The sequence below is a fragment of the Lagenorhynchus albirostris genome, chromosome 13, assembly GCF_949774975.1.
Source record: "Lagenorhynchus albirostris chromosome 13, mLagAlb1.1, whole genome shotgun sequence".
Lineage (NCBI taxonomy): Eukaryota > Metazoa > Chordata > Mammalia > Artiodactyla > Delphinidae > Lagenorhynchus > Lagenorhynchus albirostris.
Genome location: NC_083107.1, coordinates 74,265,568 through 74,292,652, shown reverse-complemented (window position 1 = coordinate 74,292,652; position 27,085 = coordinate 74,265,568). Strand labels below are relative to the sequence as shown.

Here is a 27,085-nt window from a genome sequence, read left to right as displayed (position 1 = left end):
CAATAACTTACGAGAAGTTCCCCATGCAGTCTCTCTCCATTCATCATCTCCAAGAAATATGCCTTTTTGTCCATCTTTTGTTGAATCATCAGGTTCCCAAAATTTTTTGGTAGGCAAAAGCTATTTGGAATGGAAAAAAATATTGTATTTAAATTTTATTCTAATTACAAAGAGCTAAAACATAGAGGAAAGTAAACTTACCACCAATAGGCACAAGTTAGTTTTCAATGCTAATGAAAATCCAGATGACCTATTTCTTAATTTGTCCAGTTAACAATCACTCCCCACTTGTGCTTAGATACTGGCTCTAATAATTCTAGACCTGAAAAGTCGATTTCAGACTTTTCTACATTTTTCAAATCGTTTTACTGTCATGTGATATTTTTTATAATTTTTTTCAAAAGACTTACTAAATTTCTTAATACAGTAATACAATAAAAATATCTAAACAAATGATTAAAATTTTTCCTTTACTTCCAAGTATTGCCCTTGGATCACCTACTATCCTACAGCTTCAATGATAGAAAATTTTCATTCTTACTTCACAATGCAATGGAGGTGAACTTCACAATTCTTCCTAGGTCCTCAATACTAACAATCTATTGATCCCAAATCAGGAAGCTATGGGATGGCAGAAGAGACACATAGAAAAGACCCTTAAATACTTTTTGAGGTAACAATGTCAAAGCCCTGTGCCCTATCTTATACTGTTAACATACACAAGCATATAAAAATTGTGTTCATATAAGCATTCAATGATAATTCAAAATGTACATTTGGCCAATTCCTAATGAGACTTTAACGTTCATCCAGGTCTCCCCTCTCTACCTTTCCTGACACTCAGAGAAGGCAAACTGAGGATATGTTTGTTTGAAAAGAACAGACTGGTTTCTAAAACATGCATTTGACATTTAAATAAGCATTTGTAAGACACCCATCCCTCTCAGCCCATAATTAGGTCCTCATAATCAAACCTGTATATACCTCTATTACTACACTTATCACACTAAATTACCTGTGTTTGCCTCCTTAAGGGCCTGGTGACCTTATCTTCAGAGAGCTCACAAATATAAACTAACCATAATAAAATGAACTTAGGTGAAACCTGACTTGGGTCTGAGAGATAAGACTGTATGTCTGTTGGGGGTTTAAAGTGTGAATGTAAGGTGGGGAGGACACAAGAAATTATGAACAGAGGCACGACTTGAGAAAATGCAGTTTGTAGAATAGGGTGTGAGATGGAGGAACAGATGTGGAAGCTGATGTTGTTAAAGCTATCTAGACAGACTATGAGGAACCTCAAAGACACGCTAAAGAAATATCAATAGTATATTACATTGAAGCAACAGGGACTCAAGAGAGGATGGCAGAAGAGTGACACTGTGTTTCAGAAAACAATTCAAGTTGTAAGTTCTAAGAATAATGGATATTCTAGACTAGAGGCAAAGAAATCGTTAAGGAGAATTACAACAAAGCCAAGACGACAAGAACTGAAACAACTGGCAGAAAGAACTGAGAAAATAAAATGGGTTTCAGAAACATTCAGGAGAGTCAACAGAATATGAATAAAAATAAGGGGAGGTCTGGGACTCCCCTGGTGGTCCAGCAGCTACAGCTCCAAGATCCCAATGCAAGGGGCCTAGGTTCGATCCCCGGTCAGGGAACTAGATCCCACATGCCGCAACTAAGAGTTTGCATGCCGCAACTAAAAAGTCCTGCACACGGCAATGAAGATCCTGCATGCTGCAACTAAGACCCGACACAGCCAAATAAACAAACAAATAAATAAATATTTTTTAAAAATAAGGGGAGGTTGATAAAAAGAATAAAAGTTTAAAATGTGGGTAATGAGGTAAATGATACTACTGACCAAAACAGAAAAAAAAAAACAGGATAAGCAGCTTTAGAGGGAGGAGGGAAAATTCAATTTGGGCATATATCCCGAGGATCTTTTGCTAAACTAAATACTGTTAATTTTACTGCTATTTTAAGAAAGAAAATTTTTTGCATGTTAGGATCTTCCTGAGCTGCAAATGATTTGTATTATAGACATTTTCTTTACTTATTTTTATTATTTTCAAAGATTTTATTTACTTATTTTGGCCACGTTGCATGGCTTGAGGGATCCTAGTTCCATGACCAGGGATCTAACTTGTGCCCCTGCAGTGGAAGGGCAGAGCCTTAACCACTGGACCATCAGGGAATTCCCTAAAGTACAGACATTTAAAACAATAATCTGCTCTAATAAAGATCTCGGTAAAATACAACCTCTGTTGCTGCGATTTTTAAAAATCTCACTATAAAAGTTTCATGAAAATATTCAAACAAAATGTAAATCTGATAATACAGTACTAAAACACTGCACTTGATATATTTAAATAATTGAACATTTATTCATAGTAAAACCCAAGTTAATCCCTTTGAAGTACTGTATAAATAAGCCATTTCAGGCAGAAGAAAATGGCTCCTGAGCAAATAATGCTTTTATCCCACACTTCATAAAGAAAAATGTTTTAATAGCAAAATAAGGATAACAAATAAGAAATCAGAAATGAAGTTATAACAACTTAGTAGAAGCATTTATTACAGACATAGAAGCGGCTGAAACAAACTAATCTTCTGAGGTAAAAGAAATAATAGAATCTTTTTGAGGGGCCTATTCCAGTCTTTTGGGATAAGATTCCATGCAGTACAGTAGTAGTTCATAGATCACTGCTTTGACACCCAAACTGTAAAACTGGGGGCGGGGGGGAGTCTATGTCAAGCACTTACCCAGTGTGCTTACTTTCTGCCAGGCACTGGGCTATGAATGTCTCTTCATTTTGCAAACATTTATAAGTTATCACGGACCGGCAAACAATTTAGTAGTTAATAAAATTAACACTTTTCCTAACAAAGGCCCTTATCACCATTCTAGAAACAGCTGTGACAGTATAGACACTGATTTCAAATATTTTTAGAGAAACTACTGGCTTGTGACCAAGAATTAAGTTAAAATGGACTAAATATAGGGGGAGGCAACAATTCAGGATATCCAGGATAGAACAGTTAAAAAAAAAAAAGAAAAGATTAAGTGGTACAAAGGTTGGAATAGCAATAAAAGTAGTGTTTTGCCCCTGGAGACTCTTTTACTATAGTAGAAATGGGAGAGCACAAAAACAAGGGCTAAGAGATCTTGAAGATCTGTAAAACATATTATCCAATACTGTTTCAAATTAGTTCCCTAATTCACAAAAGCTCTAAACCAAGGTCAAGCAACTCAGTATTTCTTATCAACCTACTCCTCCATCATTCCAACTCAGAAATGATTGGGTGGACATACAAATTCATCCCTCCATTATCCACCAGTTTATTAGTTCTTTCCTTCAAGAAGCACTTATGGCTTGCCCTTTTCCATCTCCAAAGAAATCAGTCAACACGATAGTATACTACCGTAAAATAATTATTAAAATTCCTGCTAGAATTTATACTATGAGGTGCATTTACACTTCAGATTTTTCTAATACAAATTGTTATGTAAGGGCTTCCCTGGTGGCGCAGTGGTTGAGAGTCCGCCTGCCGATGCAGGGGACACGGGTTCGTGCCCCGGTCCGGGAAGATCCCACGTGCCGTGGAGCGGCTAGGCCCGTGAGCCGTGGCCGCTGGGCCTGTGCGTCCGGAGCCTGTGCTCCGCAACGGGAGAGGCCACAGCAGTGAGAGGCCCACGTACCGCAAAAAAAAAAAAAAAAATTGTTATGTAAAATCACCAAGTCAACCAAATTAATATAATCCTAAGAATTAAAAGAACTTGAAGGCTCTATGTCTACATTATAGTGTTCATATAACATCCAAACTGGGACACTTCTGAGAAAGGGAGTGCTATTAACAATTATGCCACGAAAACACGTATCTGGACAGTCTGGGCAAATTAGGATGTAAGGTGACTCTATTTACAATGGAAGTTCATAAAAGATAGGCAGGCATAGATGCTAATAACCAAGTGTGTAGAACAACAGCCACAAGAGAACTCCAGAATGGTGCTTTTCCAGACTTTAATCTTTTCCGTTGATGAAAGATATCAATACTTAATGTTTTCAAATCATACTACTTCCCCAAATCTTCTACATTCCCAATATCCCTTAATATCAGCAGCAAATATTATTAGATGTCATCACTCCCAATGGGAAGCAGTACTGTAAACAGTCAAGGCACTCAAAAGAGTTCAAACTGCTGTTCAAGCACTGTTACTTGGTATTGGGCCAGTTAAATAACTGTTCTGAGCCTCAGTTTCTTCATCTGTAAAGTAAGGATAATAATAAAGCTACTGTTATAGAGTTTTCTATGAGGCAATAATGAAATAATATAAGTAAACTACTTAGAACAGCATCTAGCACGTGGCAAACATACATATTACGTATCTTCACTACGAAAAGTATGAATCCTTTAAGATTCTAAAACATGAGTAACATGCTGGCCAGCAACATTTAATTGGCTGATTATTTTAAATGATTATAAGAGTATTCATTACAAAAATCTTGTCTATAGCTGTTTGCCTTCTTTTTAAATTTGAGTATCCTGGGGGATCATGAAACTACACTACTTACATCAATAAAAAAGTTGCCTAATAAAGTCACATTTTGCGTAAGGAAACAATCAGAAGTTAAATAAACTATCCAAGATTACATGTAAGATTACATATATAGCTAGTAAGTGGCAGCATTAGGAGCTGAAACCATAACTGTTTAATTCTAAAGCCCATTTTCTTTACACTTAACTACCACAGAAGATGGTTCTTTCCAATCATAGTCTAACTCATCAATATTTCTAAAAATATTCAGTTATTAGGCCACGACTAGCCATAATGAAAAAAATAAAACAGTTCAAGATGTTATCAGGATATTCAGACTATATAATGTGGGAATTCATTAGAGTGGATAAAGTTTATGATAGAATGTCTAATATAGGGATTTATAGACATTGGCGATAATCAGCTATTTAAAACAGCTGATTTCCATTCCAGTTATCCCTAACAGCTCAGATCAGAGCTAGAGCATTTGGGAGGTATATGTGATTCATACAAAAAGCTATTCTTATTACTACCTTCAAAGAAGTCAGTCTTTGTCACTAGTGATATAGCACTAGTGATAGATCTGAGAGAAATACATAGTACTAATGATAGATCTGAGAGAAAACAGAAGTCTCCTTACTCTTCTCTCCAGTACATTTTCCACTTCACCATACTACCTGGGATCTTAGTACATAAATTTTCTCTAATGTTTTCTTTAAATAGTACTGTGTCAGAAAAGAAAGGAGGGAGCTTTATCATACTAAGCTATGAAAATACTCCCCCAAAACACATTAACTCAGTGATTTAAAGTTAAATTCTGGGTTCCCTAAAGAATTTCAGGCAGGAGCCTCTTTTTCCATACACACACACACACACACACACACACACACACAAAGTTCCTGTTTAATTTTTATATATAAAAATAAAGGTATGTGTCTCTGCAGTATAGTTTTAAAACACCACACTAATGAAGCTGAGTTCAACCGCCTATGGGTTAGCTTTGTTCTTTTTAAGCCGTGTGACATAACACAAACTGTTAGGCCTTTTGACAAAAATGTGCTACGGAAAAAATTGGAAAGGATGAGTTTATGAATGGATGAATACAAATCTGTTCCTACTCTGGATGAACAACTAGAAGAAACCACCCTTCTGATGATGAGTCAGTAAAAGCTATCATGATCTACATAACCCAGTACATTTGAAAATAACCCTGTATGTAATGCAGTGCTTTGTACATTATAGATTTACAGCAACTTAAGACATAATAAGTAAAGCTTTATCTTTAAAGAAAAAGTGAAGATAGAGCAATATATAAGAAAAGGATGTCGCATTAAAAAAAATAAACAAGCAATTTTAGAAAACTCAAGAGCCAGAAACTCAAGGCTGCTTTTAGGTTATTAAAATGAATGAATTCTGGGATAAAACAAAAAACCTCACCTGTCAGGAAAGGAGGAGAAGACTGGTGAGAGAGAGACAGGCAAAGAAGGAAATCCCAGAAGGTTCCCTGCTGCCTGCGAGATGAGGAAAGATAGAAAGGCTTGTGGGAGAGAGAACCCAGAGACAGAAACCTCAACAGGTTTCTTAGCTATCTCTTAGAGGTAACAGAATTAGTTGGTAAACTGTTAAGAAAAAAATTTAATTAGTGAGTAACAGCTTATTTAAAAATACATTTTTAATAGATGAAGGTCACAGAAGCACTGACCTGCTGCTACCTGCCAAAAAACCAGACAGCCTAACCCTAGCCATTTTTACTCTGCATATCTGACATTCCCATTAAGAAAAGCCTAGATTTAAGCTTGGATCATTTAACATGCTATTAAAACCAGCCTCTCTTCTCCAAAAACCTCAAATACCCCTCCCTCCACCCCCCAAATACCTAAACTCTCTCAACTACTGTTTCTGATCACGAAATTTTTTTTTAAAACTGCCAACATGTCTTTGGGTTTATCAAATACTACTTAAAAAGGGAGGGGAAAAAAAGAGCCAATTTGTAAATACATACACAGTGTAGATCTGCAAAGTAAAGCGTCGTGGGGTCTAAACAGAATCAAGGTAAGGGTGTGACTTTATCTGGTCTTTAAGAAAATCAAGTTCAAGTTTGTCACAGACTAGGCTGAAGCACTGTTCAAACCTGCTTTTAAGATATGTTATTCTGCTTTCTAAAGACCAAAGAAAACAAGTAACAGGGAAAAAAAACAAAAGCCCTTTTCAACTGCTTCTCTTTATTCACCCATAGTGTAAATAATGCCTAAGCCGCCACTGCACCGCAGTGAAGCCACAAGGTTCTTTTTTAACTAAAAAATTATTCCCTCTCTCAAATTTTCTTAGGGCCCAGAGTTTTACCTTAAGCGCTGGACTAACAAGTTTACTTTGGCAATACTTATGCTTAAGCACCTTAACTCACCCTTAAATCAGTCCTCTGAAAATGACAAACTCTTTGGAAAACGCTGTTCTGAAGAAGGGGAGGGTTAGCTAGCTGCAGGGTGCCCTCTTGTGGCCCAGAAGAGTGACTGGACTCTTTTTCTGCATCTGAAGAGCACAGCATTGGATGGAGTGAGTCTCATGAAGGTCTACCAAAGTAAAATAATCTCCAGGAGCAAGCGGTTAATTACACATCTTAGGTCTGTTCACGGTTATTTTCTATTATCAAAGTCCACACTATGTTAGTACTACAGAACATGACAAAACAAAATGTGACCGCAAGGTTTTCATAATCAATTAAAGTTTTCTAAATATTCATTAGGTATATGGAAAACTAAGTAGTTTTGATGTCTTAAATTATGTAATGGTGAGGTTAAATGGGATGCCCCAATGAAAATCACAGATTAACAGGACTGATAAAAGCCAAAATTTTAGAGTGCCCACTGTGCCCTAGTCATTCAAAGCTAACAATCTACAGAGGAGACTAATATAAAACAAATAAACTGTAACCAGTAATATAATAAAAGTATGTACAAAGATCCATGAGAAGTCAGATGAAGAATTAATTTTACTGCAGATATCAATGGGACAATAAAGAGTCTTTTTCAGCAGAGTCCTGCAGAGGATTAGAAGTTTATTAAGCAAACAACGAACAAGGAGAAATTTTTGTAAGAAAGAACAGTGAACAATTAAGTGTGGCTAAAGCAAACATAGCATACATATATAAAACAGCAGGACAAAGATCAAGGAAGGCTCTTTTCTGATCAAAGTAATTATGGTCCATTACCAAAATAGAAGACATTATCAGGTCAATCAAATCAACTAGACACAAATAACCTCACTAAAATTACCGCTAAAAGTTAAAAAAAAAAAGCTAAAAATCCCACAACCACAGATTTTAAAAGCCCACATCATTTGGAAGATATAACCATTATTTTCAAGGAGATTTATGGTTAAAAAACAAGTCTCAATGGCTTAAATAATCGAAGTGAGGTATACATTCTTAGTATTCATAAATATTTACCTCTCCCATTCCCCGAGATTCTAATGCAAGAGCTTGAAAATCATGATTCATTTCATCCACAGATCAAACCTGTTAAATAACAAAAAGAAACATTAGTAGAAAGAAAAATTTGAACAACAGACTGCATCAACTATTTTTATATTACACTGCTGCTATTACTGATGTTACAGCATGAGCTGAGATGGACAAGAATCCATTTCTCTATAAAGACAGGTTTTCCTAAATAGAGCACCACAGTAATCTACACTAAAATTTGTGGGAAACCTGGGGTCAACGGTTCCTGGATTATTCTGTGTGCCAAAAGAAACCCCTACTAGTTTCCTGCGCAAAAGAAAAGAAGTGAGCTCACGTACTAAAATACAGTTACCTTTTTTTTTTTTTTTTTGGCCATGCTGCGCCGCACGCGGGATCTTAGTTCCCGGACTAGGGATTGGATACCTGCTCCCTGCCGTGGAAGCGTGGAGTCTTAACCACTGGACCTCCAGGGAAATCCCCAGTTATCTTCTTTTAAAAAAAAATGTTGTAATTCCTATTACAAAATTATTACTTTGCACTACTTCTTTAAGATTTCTCAAAATTTCTCAGAATTTCATTATTTGTGGATCTTATAACAATGATAAAAAAATTTTTTAAAGTGGTGATCCAGTTCTACCTCAAAGCAACATATAATCTGCTGTGAGAGTAATTATAATATTCAGAGGTTTCCTTAAGAATAATTCCTTTCCCTACAATAATCAAAACAGCATGGAAATGGCACAAACACATACATCAATGGAACAGAAGAGAGCCCATAAATAAACCCATGCACTTACGGTCAATTAATCTATATAACAAAGGAGGCAAGAGTATACATGGAAAGAAGACAGTCTCTTCAGCAAGTGGTGCTGGGAAAACTGGACAGCTACATATATTATAAAACAATGAGATTAGAACATTATCTCATGCCATATTAAAAAAAAAAGCTCAAAATGGATTAAAGACCTAAATGTAAGACTTGAAATCATAAAACTCTTGGAAGAGAACAGAGGTAGAACACTTCTGACATAAATCGCAGCAATATTTTTTGGATCTGTCTCCTAAGACAAAGTAAAAGCAAAAATAAACAAACGGGACCTAATTAAACTTAAAAGCTTTTGCATAGCAAAAGAAATCATCAATAAACTGAAAAGACAACCAACAGAATGGGAGAAAATAATTGCAAATGATATGACTAACAAGGGGTTAATATCCAAAATAAACAGCCAATACAACTCAATTAAAAAAAAAAACCCACCCCCAGCCAAAAAACACACACACCCCAATCAAAAAATGGGCAGAAGACCAGAATAGACATTTTTCCTGAGAAGAAATACAGATGTCTAACAGGCACATGAAAAGATGCTCAACATCACTAATTATTAGAAAAATTCAAATCAAAACAACAGATATCACCTCACAACTATCAGAATGGCTGTCATCAAAAAAATCTACAAATAACACAGGACTTCCATGGTGGTGCAGTGGTTGGGAATCTGCCTGCCAATGCAGGAGACAAGGGTTCGATCCCTGGTCTGGGAAGATCCCAAATGCCGCGGAGCAATTAAGCCCGTGCGCCACAGCTCCTTAGACTGCGCTCTAGAGTCTGCGAGCCATAACTACCGAAGCCCGCGTGCCTAGAGCCTGTGCTCCGCCACAAGAGAAGCCACCGCAATGAGAAGCCTGCCAACACAACAAAGAGTAGCTCCCGCTTGATGCAACTAGAGAAAGCCAGCGCGCAGTAACGAAGACCCAACGTCGCAATCAATTAATAAAAACAAGGGCCAGAAATTCCCCTAAACTTGATGAAAGCAAAATCTACGGATTCAAGATGCTCAGTGAGGGGCTTCCCTGGTGGCGCAGTGGTTGAGAGTCCGCCTGCCGATGCAGGGGACACGGGTTCGTGCCCCGGTCCGGGAAGATCCCACATGCCGCGGAGCGGCTAGGCCCATGAGCCATGGCCGCTGAGCCTGCGCGTCCGGAGCCTGTGCTCTGCAACGGGAGAGGCCGGAACAGTGAGAGGCCCGCGTACCGCAAAAAAAAGATGCTCAGCAAACCCCAGGCAAGATAAACAGGAAAAACAAAAACGAGACCCCACATCTACGCACATCATAATAAAAGTGCTGAAAATCAAAGAGAAAATCCTGAGAGCAGCGAGAGGAAAAACATTACAAAAAGGGGAAAAATAATGAGTGACCACTGACTTCGCACTAGAAACAATGGGGACCAGAATAAAAAGGACAGACTTTAGAGGGCTGAAAGAAGAAAAACGCTAACCTAGAATTTTTATCTGATGGAAATCTCCTTCAAGAATAAAGGCTAAAAGACATTTTTAGATAAAAGGAAAATAAAATTTGTTAAACAGACTTCCACCTCAGAAAATCCCTTAAAAAAATTCTTAGGCTAAAGGAAAAGGGTACCAGATGGAAACTCAAATCAGGAAGGAATTAAGAGCACCAGAAATGCTAAGTATGCGCATAAGTACAAAGGACTAGTTTTTCCTCTCAATTTCTTCAAAACACATAAGCCCATGTAAAGCAAAAATTTTATTATGAGTTTGATAACATATGTAGATGAACCAATTTACATGTACAACCAATACCTACTATAAAAAATATCTCTAGCCATACCATCATGACACCTAGTGATTTAAAACAAAACTCAGTTTGAGATCAAAATACTCGTTTATCACACAACATTATACAGTTGGCCCTCTATATCCATGAGTTCCACATTGGCAGGTTTCACCAATCAGGGATCAAAAGTATTAAAAAAAAAAAATTCCAGAAAGTTCCAAAAAGCAGGGAATTAAATTCCCTGAGGGCTGGTAATTATTTATCAATACATAGCACTGACATTGTATTTACAACTGTTTACAAAGCATTTACACTGTATTAGGTATTATAAGTAATCTAGAAATGATTTAAAGTATACCCTAGTATGCACACAGGTTATATGCAAATGCTACACCATTTTATACAAGGAACGTGAACATCCTCAGATTTTGGTATTGGGCTGGGGAGGCACCTGGAACCAATACCCTGCAGATACTGAGGAACAACTGCACATCCTTAAATACATATATAGTTTGGAGGGGCCCCCAATTATCTGATTAAGTAAAGGAATCTTAGTCCAAATGTGTCCTACACTTCTCAGTCACGCAATCAAAGTTCTACATCTCACATGACACAATTCATTCTAATGTCTAGTATGGTCTGCTCAAACCATCTTTGATTTCCCTTGTTTCTTTAAAATTTCCTAAATTTGGGCAGCGTCCATTTTATTTTTCTATTTAAATAATTCCTAGGGTCTCCATATTGCCCTAGACTCGATGTCCTTTATATTCTTTTTCTTAAGATGATTTACATTTGTGATTTCACTTTCTTTAAACCTTACATTTTATAGACCTTGTATTTTCTAGATTTCCCATCCCATTACAGCCTCAACTTCTTCCAAGCATCAACTGCTTCCCAAACCTAATGGCCAATCCTTTGAAAGCTTTGAGATACTGCTGACATGTTATCAGGAATCATGTACTGATACTTTCAATCACCTAAAGAGGTGTTCTAATTTCTTAAGAATGCTTCAAATTTAAATCCTACCAACTTGACAATGCAGCCATATAATTTTGAGTTCATAATTCAATTTATGAACACACACTAAATGATATTAAGCCCTGAAATCTGGGCTCAACATACAAAGATCACACCAATTACAGTCATTAAAAAAAAAAATCTCCCATGTGACATCTTATTTACCTGTATCCTCTGAGGACAGACTGTCCTTATTAAGAATTATTCCACTAGGGCCAAAAACATAAGATTCTTATTATTTAGGATGGAAATAGTGCTAAAATGGATTCATTATTCTGCAATCCTGAAGAAAGAATAATGGACAAATTTTATATCTAAGATAATGTGGTAGAGTACAAAGAGTATGTGATTTTAATTCAGAATATGAGAGTTCGAGTTTTAACTTTTGCCCGTTGTCCAACCTCTAAATCTTACTTATCTGTTGTGAAGATCAAACTAGATAATGTATCCAAAAGTGTTTTGTGAGCAATTAATAAAAAGTGCTAAACAAATAACTAGTCACTATTAAGATCATTACATACTACTCGAAAAAGAACGGATACTTCCTGAGACTCTTGGGGTGCTCAATGTTTTGTGTTTCTTGTATGCTTCTGTTAGTATTTCAGCCTCCTGCCTTGTCAGGTTAAATATCACTTGACTTGAACATACAGTATCCCTTCTGACCTTTCTAATTAGGTTGCTTTTAATTTGTAGTAATCTGTAGCCTCAGATGAGTGTGGTAGACTTGTAAGAGTAAATAAGCTCTAAGAAGGAAACTACCTCCAACAAACACAAAAACACATTCTAAAGTTACAATCCTTTCTTAGGAAAGCAATTTGGCATCATATATACAGGTTCGTACATCTTGAGCCCATCTCCCTAACTTTGAAAATCAATCCTAAAAAGAAAACCTAAATACAAAAAAGTTTTATGTACAAAGATGTTTGTAGCAGTGTTGCTTGCAGATCCTGAAATTATAAGCTGCATAACTGCCTCACAATATTTAAGTGATATAACACATCTATAAAGTATAGTGTAGCTATTAAAAATATCATAATTTTTAGTTTATTACAATAAATCTGTATTATCTATGAATGAAAGAAAGGAGATTTTTATTAGGAAAAAAGGAGTAGACTTAAGAAATCTTCTCAGGCAGTGTCTTATTTAGTTAAACATGCACTTACCATGTGATCAAGCTATGTGCATCCAAGGCATTTACCTAAGAGAAATGAAGACTATGCCCACATAAAGTCCTGTACCTATTTAGAGCATCTTTATAATGGAAATGACAGAAACGCCTCTACACAGATGACTGGATAAACACACTGTTATGCCATACGATGGTGTACTGCTCATTGATAAAAAGGAGCGAACAGTGCCACAACAGGGATGAATCTTCAAATGTGGAATAAAAACCTTCACACAAAAGAATGCGTATTGTGTGATTCCAAAATGAATCAGTAGTATCAAAAAGCAAATCAGTGGTTGCTTGGGGTTGGGAAGCAGAGAGGATTACCTGAAAAGAAGTACTTCTGTATATTAATTCTGGGGTTGTTACATTAGTGTATAGATTGATTGGTACTGGTGAACCATATACTTTTTAGTGTATGTAAATTAGACCTCGATAAAGTTGATGTTTTAAAAGATGACTGTATAACATGAACTGAAATTATGATAAAACTAAAGAGATCAAAACAATATGGTATTGGTACAAAGAGAGACAAAGAGAGGGACAGAACAATAAATTCGAGAAACTGAAAAAAAAAAAAAGAAATCTTCTCAGGAATAAAAGCATCAGAGCTTTACCAAAGCCTCTTCTTTGCTTACTTCTACATTTTCATCCGTGGTCCAAACAGATAAGGTAATAAGGTAAAGAAACTCTGGATAAATGCGAGAGGTATCTTAGCTATATGGATCCACATACTTTTGTGGTGAATCATGCCCTAGTGCAGGGGTCAACAAACTTATTCTGTAAAGAGCCAGACAGTATACATTTTAGACTTTACAGGCCATATGGTCCCTCAACTTCTCAACTGTGCATCTGTAGCACAAAAGCAGCCATAGACAATAAGAAAATGAGTGAGCACGAATGTGTCCTAATAAAACTTTATTTATGAACAGTGAAGTCTGAATTCCATATTTTTTCATGTGTCACAAAATATTATTTTTCTTTTGATTTTTTCCCCCAACCATTAAAAATTCTAAAAGTCAATTCTAGAGAGCAGTTCAAACAAAAACAGTTGGTGGGCCAGATCTGGCCTGTAGGCCAAAGTTTGCTGACCTCTGCTCTCGTGCATTTACTCGACTGTGCCACAAAAAATCAAATGCAGATAATTCACTCTCAAACTCGAGCAGACCCAAAGTTAAGCATCAGGGCTTTGCTTTCAACCTTTTCATTTATACTCTCACCATGTACATTTTTTATTTTAATAATGAACGGGAATTTCGTATTACGTTTAATGGAGGTTATTTTATTATTTTCTTTCAATGACCAGGTGGGTTATGGGGAAAAGACTTTAAAAACAAGATAGGGGCTTCCCTCGTGGCGCAGTGGTTGAGAGTCCGCCTGCCGATGCAGGGGACACGGGTTCGTGCCCCGGTCCGGGAAGATCCCACATCCCACGGAGCGGCTAGACCCATCAGCCATGGCCGCTGAGCCTGCGCATCCGGAGCCTGTGCTCCGCAATGGGAGAGGCCGCAACAGTGAGAGGCCCGCGTATCACACACACACACAAAAAGACAAAACAAAACTCACAAAGCAAGACTCAAGCTCAGCTTTTCAGTTTAAGGTGTTATTTATTTCAACTATGAGAACGCAAATGGAGGAGAAAGTAGGCAAAACAATGAGATACAAAGAAAATAAACACTTTCGATTCTTCTGCAATGACCTTCATATTAACCATAATGAAACTGCAGGGGTGGGGGTCACACATATGCCACTAAGGACTCTTAAAATTTCTGCGCTGGTGTCACCTGATGGCAAGGGAAAAGAATCTGGACATAATTTAACAACTCTCCCCTGCGTGGTTAGACCTAAGGAAGAAAGAGAACAATCTCTTCTTTCAACAAGCAATGGAGTATCTAGCTATCAGTTATATAATACTGACCTGACTAGTTCCCTTGAAGAAAATGTATCCCAGAATTATAGTACACACTATACTGCTTGGGGGTGTAAAGTCTGTCTTCATTGTTTTTTTTTTTTTGGTCTGCATTATTAAGCCATGAAGTTTTCCAATATTATTTCCTTAAACAATTAGAATTTGCTAATATAGAAAATACATAATAGAAACTTTTCTATGGACAAGACCATGTGTAATCTTGAGGTAAATTTAAATTAAAAAGTTAATAGTTTTTGGGGCTTCCCTGGTGGTGCAGTGGTTGAGAGTCCGCCTGCTGATGCAGGGGACATGGGTTCGTGCACCAGTCCGGGAATATCCCACATGCCGCGGAGCGGCTGGGCCCGTGAGCCATGGCCGCTGAGCCTGCGCGTCGGCAACGGGAGAGGCCACAACAGTGAGAGGCCCGCGTACCGCAAACAAACAAACAAACAAACAAAAGTTAATAGTTTTTGAGGTTATGATGTTTCTTAGCAAAAGAAGAGTGTCTTATTAAGTTCTAAAATTTAACAGTATTAGTTAATTTTTCTGTAGACAACATTACTAATTATGTGAGAAAAACAGATCAAGTACTTCAAATAACACCTTGGTTAAGTTTTGTGGGTTTTCATATTTCCTAATGCGTAAGCCAAAAGGTTTACAAATAGTTGGTGTAATGAACCAAGAATATGCATTATTTTCTTAGGTAACATCTGATCCAATTCCTTACCATATGCCTACCATAAAAAATAGGTTGGGGGGCAAAAACCATTTAAAGCTACAATAAATGGTATTAAAGCACCAGCATATAACACCAATTACATTTTTATAGTTTTATAATTAGTTCTATTTTAAAGCCATAGTAGTAATTAAACTCTGGAGTTAAAGGGGCTAGGAACTGTGTCTTAGCCACCAAAATGCTCAATATATACTGAATGAAAAAAATCGTTTTATATTTTATGAAATGTAAATTCAGATCATGAAATCATCTAATATCTGGATAGTGACTGTTTATAAATGCCTTCATATATATGAATACACAATGCTCATTTTATAGATACATAAACAAGACTTTTCCTCAGACTTTTTGTACAACTGAAAACATTTACCAAACATAAAATGAGTGCAACTTCCCATTGGCGCTACTTCTCCAAACTGGTCCTCTAATACCTAGAGGCTGCTGCTACCTCATGCATTCATTACAAAAACAACAAAATTACATGAAAACTGGGACTTCCCTGGTGGTCCACTGGGTAAGACTCCATGCTCCCAATGCAGGGGGCCTGGGTTCAATCCTTGGTCCAGGAACTAGATCCCTCAAGCGTGCCACAACTGAAGAGTCTGCATGCTGCAACTAAGAAGCCTGTATGTCCCAGCTAAAAGATCCCACATGCAGCAACAAAGACCTGGCGCACCCTAATAAATAAATATTTTTTTAAAAATTACATGAAAACTTAATTGATTCACATAAGTCAATACACACAAAGAGTAACTTAAGCTGCTTATAAAATATTCTTAGTAGTCATACTCTTTGGACTGTTTTTAGTGAACATAATCATTGAGCATTAGTGGTATCCATTGAAAACAGGTACTAAAGTCCTTAAGAATACCTTAGTCTCTTCAGCATAGTAAATCACTTATGCAAATTTTCCAACAAAATTCATTTGTTTAGCAATACCTTTTCTTATCCATATGACAAAGGTAAACGTAAATCCAGGTGTAAGTATTTCTGGCAGACCATTAGCCTTCACAGACTTAATATTAGAAGTCTCTAGGAACCACCATCAACACCTAGTAATCTGTTATTTATCTGGGGGTACAAATTGAATCACACACTTTTCTAGTGGTGCTGGACAAGTCACTCAGGTGGTAACTAAGCCAGGAACCATAAATATTTTTTTGATATTTGCTACTCATTTGTCCACGTACTTCATGGGGGAATTACATACTTGTTTTACCAGCATTAAGAACAGTACTGTATAACTGACTTGACTATATTAAGGAAAAGTCAAATTTTACATTTTGAATAAAACTTGGCAAAAAAAATGTGTTATCAATATACAGACTCCCAGAAACCAGAAATCTTCAAAGACTCTAGCTCAAATCTTCTAACTAAGATTAGAAATTAAGATTGTTTCAGCACCGGCATTAAGACATTAAATAAAAGTTAACCAAATAGTTATGTGCAAGAATACTTTAGCTCTTTGAGATCAATCTCAGATATCATATTTCTCAAGGAGATTAAATAGGGTAAATATATACTTACTTAATGCAAATATAAGACAAGGTTTTTTTTTTCCCTTAGAATTCTCTCAAAGGCGAATCACCATATATTTGAGTCCTTACAAAGTCTCTTGTATTACAAGGCATTCTCTCAATTGGTTTAGTTTAAGAAATAAAATACTGCTTATGGAAATTCTTTTTTTTCTTTGAAAAACAAAATACTGTTTAGAGAAGATCTACACACTAAAACAACCTCAATCAATGCTAGTTTTTCATGCTTTTACATATCACCTGAGAGAAGTAGGTCAAATAACTTAGATGGAAATGAAGATAATTATTAGATAATGCAAAGTGGCTCTAATGCGTCCAAGATACATGTGAAATGTCCAAGATATATCATGAAGTGAGTCCCCCAAAAGCAGTATTTCTAAATTAATGTTCTTATATGTAATTTAATATGCCATCACCCTAAAAGTGGAACAAGCAGACATTATATGCCTCATGACATAATGTAATACAAAACAGTACCACCAATGAAGAATTACTGCCTAAAAAACCCCCCAGTAAACATCAATCTAATAATAAAGCTGCTAGATCTAAATACTGATTTATCAGAAATATGAGAGAGAGAGAGAGCAAAGTCAATAGATAACACAAGGAAGCAATCGCCCAATCTAGAATACGGAAAAAAGAAAAAATTCACCTCATTTCACTATCAATGAAATTTTTAAAAGAGGAGGAGAGGGAGAACTATTATATACACTAAAAGACTTAAAAGTCAAATACATTGTATAAACCTTGCTTGACTCCTGATTCTAACAAACCAACTATAAAAAAACTTTTTAGAAAATCAGGGAATTCTAGATATAGAATGGGTATTAGATGATATTAAGGAATTTTGTTAGCTGTGATAATAGCAAGAAGATTGCATTTTTTAATAAGTTCTCATCAGTAAGAGAATTTATGCTTAAACTGGCTACTGTCTGGGATTTGCTTTGAAATAGTCAAAAAAGTAAAATATGGGTATAAAGATTTCACACACTGTTGAATATGGATGATAGATCTCCAAGGGTGTACTGTACTATTCTACTTGTGCTTGAAAATTTCCATAAGTTTAACAAAATAACAATATGACAAGCAGCCATGTGAAGCAGGTGGTATTTAAGCTGGGCCCTGAAGGATAGGTACAATTTGGACACCCCCTCCACCACACACACACACACGCGCACACACACACACTTTTAAACAAAACATTTATAAACTGCAACTTATAAAGTGGGTTACTCTCCAGAAAGTTAACTGACTTATGGTCCAAGCTGTTGTTTAAACCTAACATCACTTATTATTTCAACCATATTTTTGACAAGTAGTATATGAAATTTAAAAAAACAAAACAAAACTGATTTCCAAATGAGCATAAACCTCCTTGCACTAATTTCTATCAGACACCATCCCCCAAAGAGAACAAGAGAATGTACTGAGCACTTGATTTTATGCCAGAGATGATACTAGGAACATTATATTTAATTCTCATTACAATTCAGCAAAGTAGGTATTGTATACCTACTTTACAAATAAGGAAATTGTGGTCAATTTCCCTACCGTAATAGACAAAGCTACTAAAATGGCAGAGGATTCAACACCATCAAGACTTCAAAAGCTCCATGCTCTTTTCCATACCAACCAAGCATAAACCATCACTCTGTTCTCCAACCTTCCTTTTGCTAAACTATTCCAGTCCCCTGGACAGCTCTTTGCCATTTATCTCTTCATGTGCAGATCCTACAAATCCCTTAAAGTTTGGCTCAAATGCCACTTTCTCCATTAAAACCTCCTCCAAGTCATCTTTTTCTCAATTCTCATGGCATTTAATTTATATTTTTCAATGTATTAATATCATCTTATCCATCAGACTTTAAAACTTCTCTCAATCAGAATTATGATAGAAAAAACATGAACCACAATTTTGCACTTTCTGGTTATGCCAGTGTTCTGTGAAATGTTAACAGTCATGAGGAAGGAGACCAAAAGAAGGATACTAAATACTGTAATAGGGAGAGAGGGAAAATGATAATATTATCAACTATACACCCATTAAAAAGCATGAAATGGATACATTTACGCATACATGGAAAAAATTCTAGGATACTAAGTGAAAAGGCAAGGTGAAAAGTGTTTCTATCATTCCACTTTTGTAAAACAGAAAACAATCAGAAAGAGTGACACAACCATTAACAGTGGTCACATCAGGAAAACGGTATGCATGATTTTTATTTTACATTTTATAGTTCTATACTCTGAATATTTGCCATTTGTTACTTATATTTTTAAAATATTTAAAATATATACACGTTAAAAATCACTATAAACAAGTTAACTTGGAAATCAATAGTCTTATATGGTAGAACTCAAATATACATACACCTATACATAAGAGAGGTTATCATGACTTATCAACAAACATAACAGAAAAACATCTTTTCAATAAATTAAGCATCACTTAAAAATATTCTCTGGAATTCCCTGGCGGTCCAGTGGTTAGGACTCAGTGCTCTCACTGCCATGGGCCCAGGTTCAATCCCACCCCTTATCTGTAAACTTTTAAGGGTTTTTAAGATGATATAAAGGAATTTACACATATACCCAATACCTACTATAGTAACTATCTCTAGCCACACCTTCATGAGATTTTGAGTTTAAAAAAAATCAAAATCCAATTTGTAGATCTAAATATTCTATCATCACCTTATTTAAAGGAATTACACTGTGGTCAGCACTTAGTTTTTTAAATCTAAGTTAGTTCTACCTTACTCTTTGATATATTTCTGCAAAGTGTTTAAAAAAAACAATGGAGCCAACCAAATCATACATTTAAACACAATATATTTGACAGTATGCTATAACAAACATGATTTACGTATTTCTAGCTTTCAAAGTATTTCATAGTATTGTTCTTTGTAAGTATTCTTTGACAAAAAGTTAGGAAAGAAGAGGTGAGCTGGTTTAAAAACAATTTACCATCACTCCCTACCACTCAAGACTATCACTGACCCGAATTCAGAAAATCCCAATGGAAGCCAAAATACTCCAGTTTCACACAGCAATGTGAATACATAAAATTAATCACTAGAGGAAGCTAACTCCAAGTCTGGTGCCCTGAAGGTTAATTATCCGGGGTAAAATACACCACATTAAAATCTGAGATGGATCAAAGATGTGCCCTTCTCAGTACACATAGTGAGGATCTGTAAATTGATCCTCAGGAAACTAAACGTGCTAACATTTTGGAAACACTTCATGTACTCCCCTCAGGGATATTAGCACCTCAATTTTAAGGTCACTGGTTCTCAAATCCTCACAGTACATCAGAATCTAGACAGAAGGTTTGAAAACTACTAACACTAAGATCCCACCTATCTAAGACTTATTTGAATTAGTCTGGGCAGGGAGAAAGGCACAGATTTTTATTAGCATTTTTAAGCTCTCCAGGCAATGCTTCCCTGTGCAGATAGGATTGAAAGCCTTACATACACCATACCACCTACAGCTAAGGGATATATTCACAAGCACCCTAATGGTTTTCCAATTAAAAAATTTTGTGTCATTCATCATGGTGTAACAGAAACAGAAACCAGAACCAAAAGATCTAGAATATGGTACCATGTTTGCCTCTAACTAGCTGAATGAACTCAGACCACTTGAACTCTCTGGTTCTGTTTCCCCATTTACAGATGAGAATAACAATGCTCCCTCATAAGGTTATTGTGCAGACTAAAATAGATAATATGTGAAATTGTAATGTAAGTCCTTTCTAGAATATTAACTCATCATAATGAGTGAACATTTTTTTTCTGTTTAAGACTCAATATATAATCCTTTGACACAGTAATTTCTCTTCTGGTAATTTAACTTACATAAACAATAACATAAAAAGATGAACTGAATAATGGTATTTGCTGCAGCACTGCCTGCAGTGGTTCAAAAACAGAAAATGAACAACCTAAACTCGGCAAAAATGCGTTAGCAAAATAAAAAGCCATACACTAAGTATTACAAGTTATTAAAGTTATATGTACTAATACAATAAAATATCCATGATATTAAATAAAAACACCAAGTTGCCTAAGGTGTGTAACCTGATCCCAGTTTTGTTTAACAAAAGAGGGGCAATGTATATATTTGTGTGGAGTATGAAAAAAATAAACATCTAACTTTGGTAGGAGAGGGGGTAGGTGTTGGTTTTATCTTTTTATATTTCTGTGTTGTAAGGCTTGTTGACATTAGCAAATGAAAGTTTTTTTAAAAAAGGTCCTATATTAATACAGTTTAAACACATTATAATTTAGAAGCTTTATCACAGTCAATAGAGTACAAGCAATCTTGTGCTATTTTCAGTTCAGTTTAGTACTAGGCTGAATGCCCAACAACAGAAGACTTGTCTAGAATGGCTACCTAGTAATTTTCAATTGTTACACAGTATCAACAGAATCACTATGGCACCAAGGAGAAATAACTGAAGAAATGTTAATTAGGTTGTAACAGAGGACTAAAGGAAATCATTTGAGTTCATGGTCTGAGACAACTGGAAAAAATAAAAACCACTTTAAGCAGCAGACTTTAGTGCAGTTTTTAAAAGATTTTTTCTTCCGACAAAAATTTTCCAAAGTGTGTTCCTTAATCACCAATGCACAGTGTTCTTTAAAATAAGAGGTTCCTCGTCCAATACATTTAAGATATGCTGCTCCCCAGCACCCACTTGTTCTTTTGCAAGCTGAGTACATGGTCATTCTGGAATTCATTCTCTGTGATAACAGCATAGTAAAGGCTCTGAGAAGTCCCACAATTAAAACTGTTTAACTGGGAATTTCCTGGCAGTCCGGTGGTTATGACTCTGCGCTTACACTGCTGAAGGCCTGGGTTCCATCCCTGGTTGAGGAACTAAGATCCTACAAGCAGCACAGTGCGACATGCATGCATGCATAAATAAATAAATCTGCTTAACTTTAACCCAGTATTATTGTAACTTTCTGTAAGCATGTTAACACAAAGCTGATTATTTTGAGAAGCAGCTATTTCTAGTCATTTCCAAGAAAAAAATGAACAAGTTATCTATTTCAACTTTCTTGAACTTTTGTCTAGGAAAAGTCATAACCTATGACAGTTAAAAGGTTTTAAAATGTTTAGTTCATGATAGGCATAATAAATAGTCTAAGAAAAATATTAGCTGTACAAATCTTTGAATTAAACAAATATGAGGAAATTTTTTAGGTGATGAATATGAATTGTGATTTTTTAAAAAGTTCCTCAAATATTCAAGAACAAGCCTTGAATTGGTGATCTGTTTCCCAATAACTTTAAAGTGATATGACCAAACCAATTTCCTAAAGACATAAAAGTTTTAAAAAAAAAAATTCTAAGTTGTTGCTTAGAAAACAACCAAAAACCAAACACCTAGACTGCAGTGTCTGAAAAGAGAAAACAAATCTATGTCAGTTTCAGGGAGTACTAAGTTATATGCCATAAAAAGTGTCTGTGGTAGAAATAGTCTTGAGTATAATCTAAATGAAATTTACTCTATATTCATTTAAATAAAAATTTTTGGAAGAAGGCACACCAAGTAACTCATAGGAAATGTACACAATAAAACAAAAACTAATCTTAGGAAAATAACTAAGCAAATACTAAATAACAAAAACAGTAAGAACTTTAACTTCTGAAAGACACAAAGATGGGGGGGTGACACAGCACATTACAAAAAATTTTCATTATCCAATTCCTTGGAGACATCCTTATTTCTAACACTAAGCTTTAAAAGAAATCTCTTATATGGGGTATTATAGAGAACACAGAGTTGTAATAGAAAATATGCTCAACAACTCTCTTCGCAGATGCAAGGTTTCAGAATCTCATTTTTTTAGAGTCAATCCCTGAAGGAAAGTCATGTGTCTAACTCCTCTAACACAATCCAGGGAAAGCGATTCACAGTAATTATGTTAAGGGTTGCTGGAAAATATAGTCTGAATCTTCCCAAGATGTAATCTTGGATCTCCAAAGTCTTCTTCAGAATTATTCAAATTAAAAAAGGCCCTGGATTTCCCTGGTGGCGCAGTGGTTAAGAATCCGCCTACCAATGCAGGGGACACGTGTTTGATCCCTGGTCTGGGAAGATCCCACATGCCGCGAAGCAACTAAGCCGGTGCACCAAAACTACTGAGCCCACGTGCCACAACTACTGAAGTCCTCGTGCCTAGAGCCCGTGCTCCTCAACAAGAGAAGCCACGACAGTGAGAAGCCCACGCACCGCAATGAAGAGTAGCCCCTGCTCACCGCAACTAGAGAAAGCCGGTGCACAGCAACGAAGACCCAACGCAACCAAATAAATAAATACATTAAAAAAAAAAAAGGCCCTTTAATCTCGTGTGCTGCTACCTGTATCTCCAATCAAATCTTTTCAATTCTCCTCCTTACCTCAACTTTAAGCTCTGCCATTCTCCCCTATCTGGGTCACTACACATACTAAACCCTCTGGCTAAATGCTACTACTTCACCCATCTCTTGACTAAATTAACTTCTCTAAGTCTTTTTATAGTCAACTTTACCTCTTCTGGAAAGCTTTTCCTGACCCCCTGCAGTGTCTACCTAAGTCCAGAGCACTTTAGCAACACTACCTCCAGTGGCACTTAGTGTACTGCACTGTGTAAACATGAGTTTAATCATCTTCCTCTCCACTGTAAACATAAGCTTATAGTTACAGTAAAACTATAAGAACAGGGATCACTGTACCACTAACATCTAAGGACAATCTGGCACATGATAGGCCTGCAAACCTCAAAAAATGAATGCAAGTTTCTGGTAGTCTAGCTTGATGAAATGATACAACTTAGAATACCCAGAGTAACAAATGGGCTGAAAGTCAGGTAATACTCCATGAGTATCTTCTCAACCAGACTTACCATAAAAATTAACAATTTATCTTTGGCAAGATCCTTGAATACTCCTATTTTTGCCAGTGTAGGAGCCAAATAATTTAGAGATTAAATGAAGGCGCCTTTGGATGAAAAGCAATCAATTATATTTCAACTGCAAGGTGGTCTAAGAAAACATCTGTAGGCAAAACCTGGAGCTATCACCTTCTCTAAACTCCAAATCTTAATTCTGTTTATGTTAAATTGGTTTCAAATGACTCAGGTTTTGCCACATAAAGTACAACGTTTTGCATTAAATCCTGCTAAAAGTGCTAATACTACATAGATGTTAAATAAATGACCTGGTCACCAAAATGGAAGACACAAGTAGCTCCTTCCTGTATACAATTCTTTGTTGGTATGTAACAAAGTCATACCATAGTCCATATTTTTCTCTACCAACAATGTGCCTCATTTGACTGCTTAGCAAAAGACCTGTACTTAGAGTCAGCCTGCCTCTGCCATTTATTTAGCTTTTTTTAACGTGAGAATGAATAAAACCATCTTATACATTAGTGAAGACTATCTCCTGCTGATCTCTTTCAGAAACAGTGCCTAAAATCAGAGATTACCACCTTGAGATCTAGAACTTGCTACTCTTGACATAAAATGTCCAGTAAAACTGAAACCACAAAGATTTCTCTAAAACTAGTCTCTCTACAAACTTTTTTTCTGGGGGACTAAAGGAAAAAAAGAAAAAAGTTAACCCCCCCCATACTATTTTTTATGTATTCTGGTGGTTTTATTTTCCTAGGCAGGTATCGAATACGTGGTTTTGTAATGTCACTTTACAGTCAATTTCACCAAATCCCTTCCAGGAAGCAGATTTTTGGAGATTTTTACGGCCCAAATATACATATCACCCTAGGGAGGTGAAAATGGCTGCCTTCTTTTGCTGTACCATTTGCAGTCAAAGTATTCTGACACCCTAACTACCCCTTCTCCCTTCACACTTCTTCCCCCTTTTTGTATTTGGTAGCTACAGTGAAATTCTGGAATATATATATAAGGTGTACACAATCTAGATGTTTTCTAGTACTCTATAATCTTTTCTCGCTCCATAAGAGAATAGTAAGAGAATAAGAAGTGAAAATCTGTGATATGTAAACTGAAAATGGATGGGATTACAGAAGCTATATTTGCAGAGGTGGTATATACTAAAGAAACTATCTTTTTGCCAACATGCTTAATAACCATCCCTTTTAACTTCTTTTTTTTGAATTTTATTTATTTATTTATACAGCAGGTTCTTATCCCTTTTTAATTCTTTAATGTACTTTAGAAAAATGAGTCAGGCAAGGGCCAAACACAACTTTTCATTTTAAGAAAAATCAATGAGGGACTTCCCTGGTGGTGCAGTGGTTAAGAATCCGCCTGCCAATGCAGGGGACACGGGTTCGATCCCTGGTCTGGGAAGATCCCACATGCCGTGGAGCAACTAAGGCCCTGCGCCACAATTACTGAGCCTGCGCTCTAAAGCCCGTGTGCCACAACTACGTGCCTAGAGCCCGTGCTCCGCAACAAGAGAAGCCACTGCAATGAGAAGCATGTGCACCACAACGAAGAGTAGCCCCCACTCGCTGCAACTAGAGAAAGCCTGTGCACAGCAACGAAGACCCAATGCAGCCAAAAATAAATAAATAAATACGATAAAATAAAATAAATTTAAAAAGTCAATGAAACAAAACCTTCTGCAATTTCAATAAGAATTAAAATGACCCTCTGTGGGAATTCCCTCGCGGTCCAGTGGTTAGGACTGAGCGCTTTCACTGCTGTGGGCCGGGATTCAATCCCTGGTTGGGGAACTAAGACCCCGCAAGCCTCGCGGCATGGCCAAAAAAAAAAGACTCTTTGGAAGCTGACACTTGTGTTCAATTAGGCAAGCTTTAATTTCTCATTTATAAATAAGCTGGATCTTTTGAGTTACTGAAAGGAAAAGTCACTAGGGAAAAAATATTACTAAGCTTATGTCTCTAAGCATACTGCTACATGAAAATCTGAGAAGAAAAAGCATATGCCATGCACCTACCTATACAATAATTCTATACAATGTATCACTGGAAAAGCATGAAAATAATATTTCTCTGTAAATTCACTTTTCCACTGCAAAAGCAACTTTAAAAAATGTCTTCTATCTATATTGCTAAATATAAAAATCACTATTTAAACGTTAGCTTCTAAATGATAGGGTTTGAAGAAACCTTTTTCCCACCACATCAGAATTCAGGAGTAAGAGACATTAGGAGTTAGGCTGATGGTAATCTAAATAGCTCCTTTATTACTGAAAAGCTACACTGGAAAGCATAATCTAAACCTAGAGGAACAGGGCTTCCTAACACCACACCCCACAATTATCCTAACGCAGTCACAGGTAGCACCGGACAACCATGGTCCTCCTCCAGAAAGGGACAGAGTCTATCCCTGGTGGCCTCCAGAAAAAGCAAAGTGCTTTCTGCAGGGGGCAGGCGCCCAAAGAGAAAGAGGAAAGGGGCTGAGCGTACTTGATCAGTTCCTTCTTACAAACTCATCAAAGGGAAGAGTGAGAAGGTGGGACAATGTGAGCAAGTCAGACTATTTTTATGCTTTCTTAAGAACAGCAAAAAATCTAATATGTCACAAACCAATTTACACTATTATAAGTACAATTATTATCTTAATCACACCTGTCAGTAAAAATGGCCTTAAACTGTGAATGCAAGCTAGACAAAGCCATATGTGGTACAAGCATTCAGATGTCTAAAATATGTATCCACAAGTCTTAAAAACATGAGAAAATACGGAATATTTTCCTATCTTAGAAACGCAACGAATTCAAAGGTTGTTAAATTAGAAACTACAAAGAACTTGAGTCCAGGAGATAGAACCAACCTCCACTTAAAATTATGAAGATCCTATCAGTATCTATAAAAAGGGGACCGTCTGGTCACTGAGAAGATTGGTTTTGGATGTCACACCTGGCCCAAATCTCTGATAATTACTTCTGTAAATAGGATAAGTACCTGCACAAGAAAATAAATTATCTTTCAACACCAGAGATGTTTATAGACAAGTATGGAAGGTTTAAGAAACAAAATCCTCATATTCGTATCTGTGTTAAGACTGCATTATTTGGTTTATATACTTGTAATGCCTAAGAAAAACTGGCCTATTTAAAGTGACAACCTTGTAACACCAACTTTAATACGGCAGTAATTAACTTACTTTTAAAAAAGCTGAAATCTTAC

General features: G+C 36.3%; 1 protein-coding gene across 4 annotated transcripts in view; it reads right to left on the bottom strand.

Annotated features, from left to right (window-relative positions):
* The window catches only part of PUM2 (pumilio RNA binding family member 2), a 91,981-nt gene that overhangs the window by 62,949 nt on the left and 1,947 nt on the right, over positions 1 to 27,085 (bottom strand). For all 4 annotated transcript variants that reach the window (XM_060168624.1, XM_060168626.1, XM_060168627.1 and 1 more), the window contains exons 2-3: positions 7,992 to 8,060; positions 12 to 120 (exon numbers count right to left, since the gene is read on the bottom strand). In XM_060168624.1, the coding sequence (XP_060024607.1) occupies positions 12 to 120; positions 7,992 to 8,042 (160 nt within the window). In that variant the 5' untranslated portion in view covers positions 8,043 to 8,060. The remainder of the gene's footprint in view (positions 1 to 11; positions 121 to 7,991; positions 8,061 to 27,085) is intronic.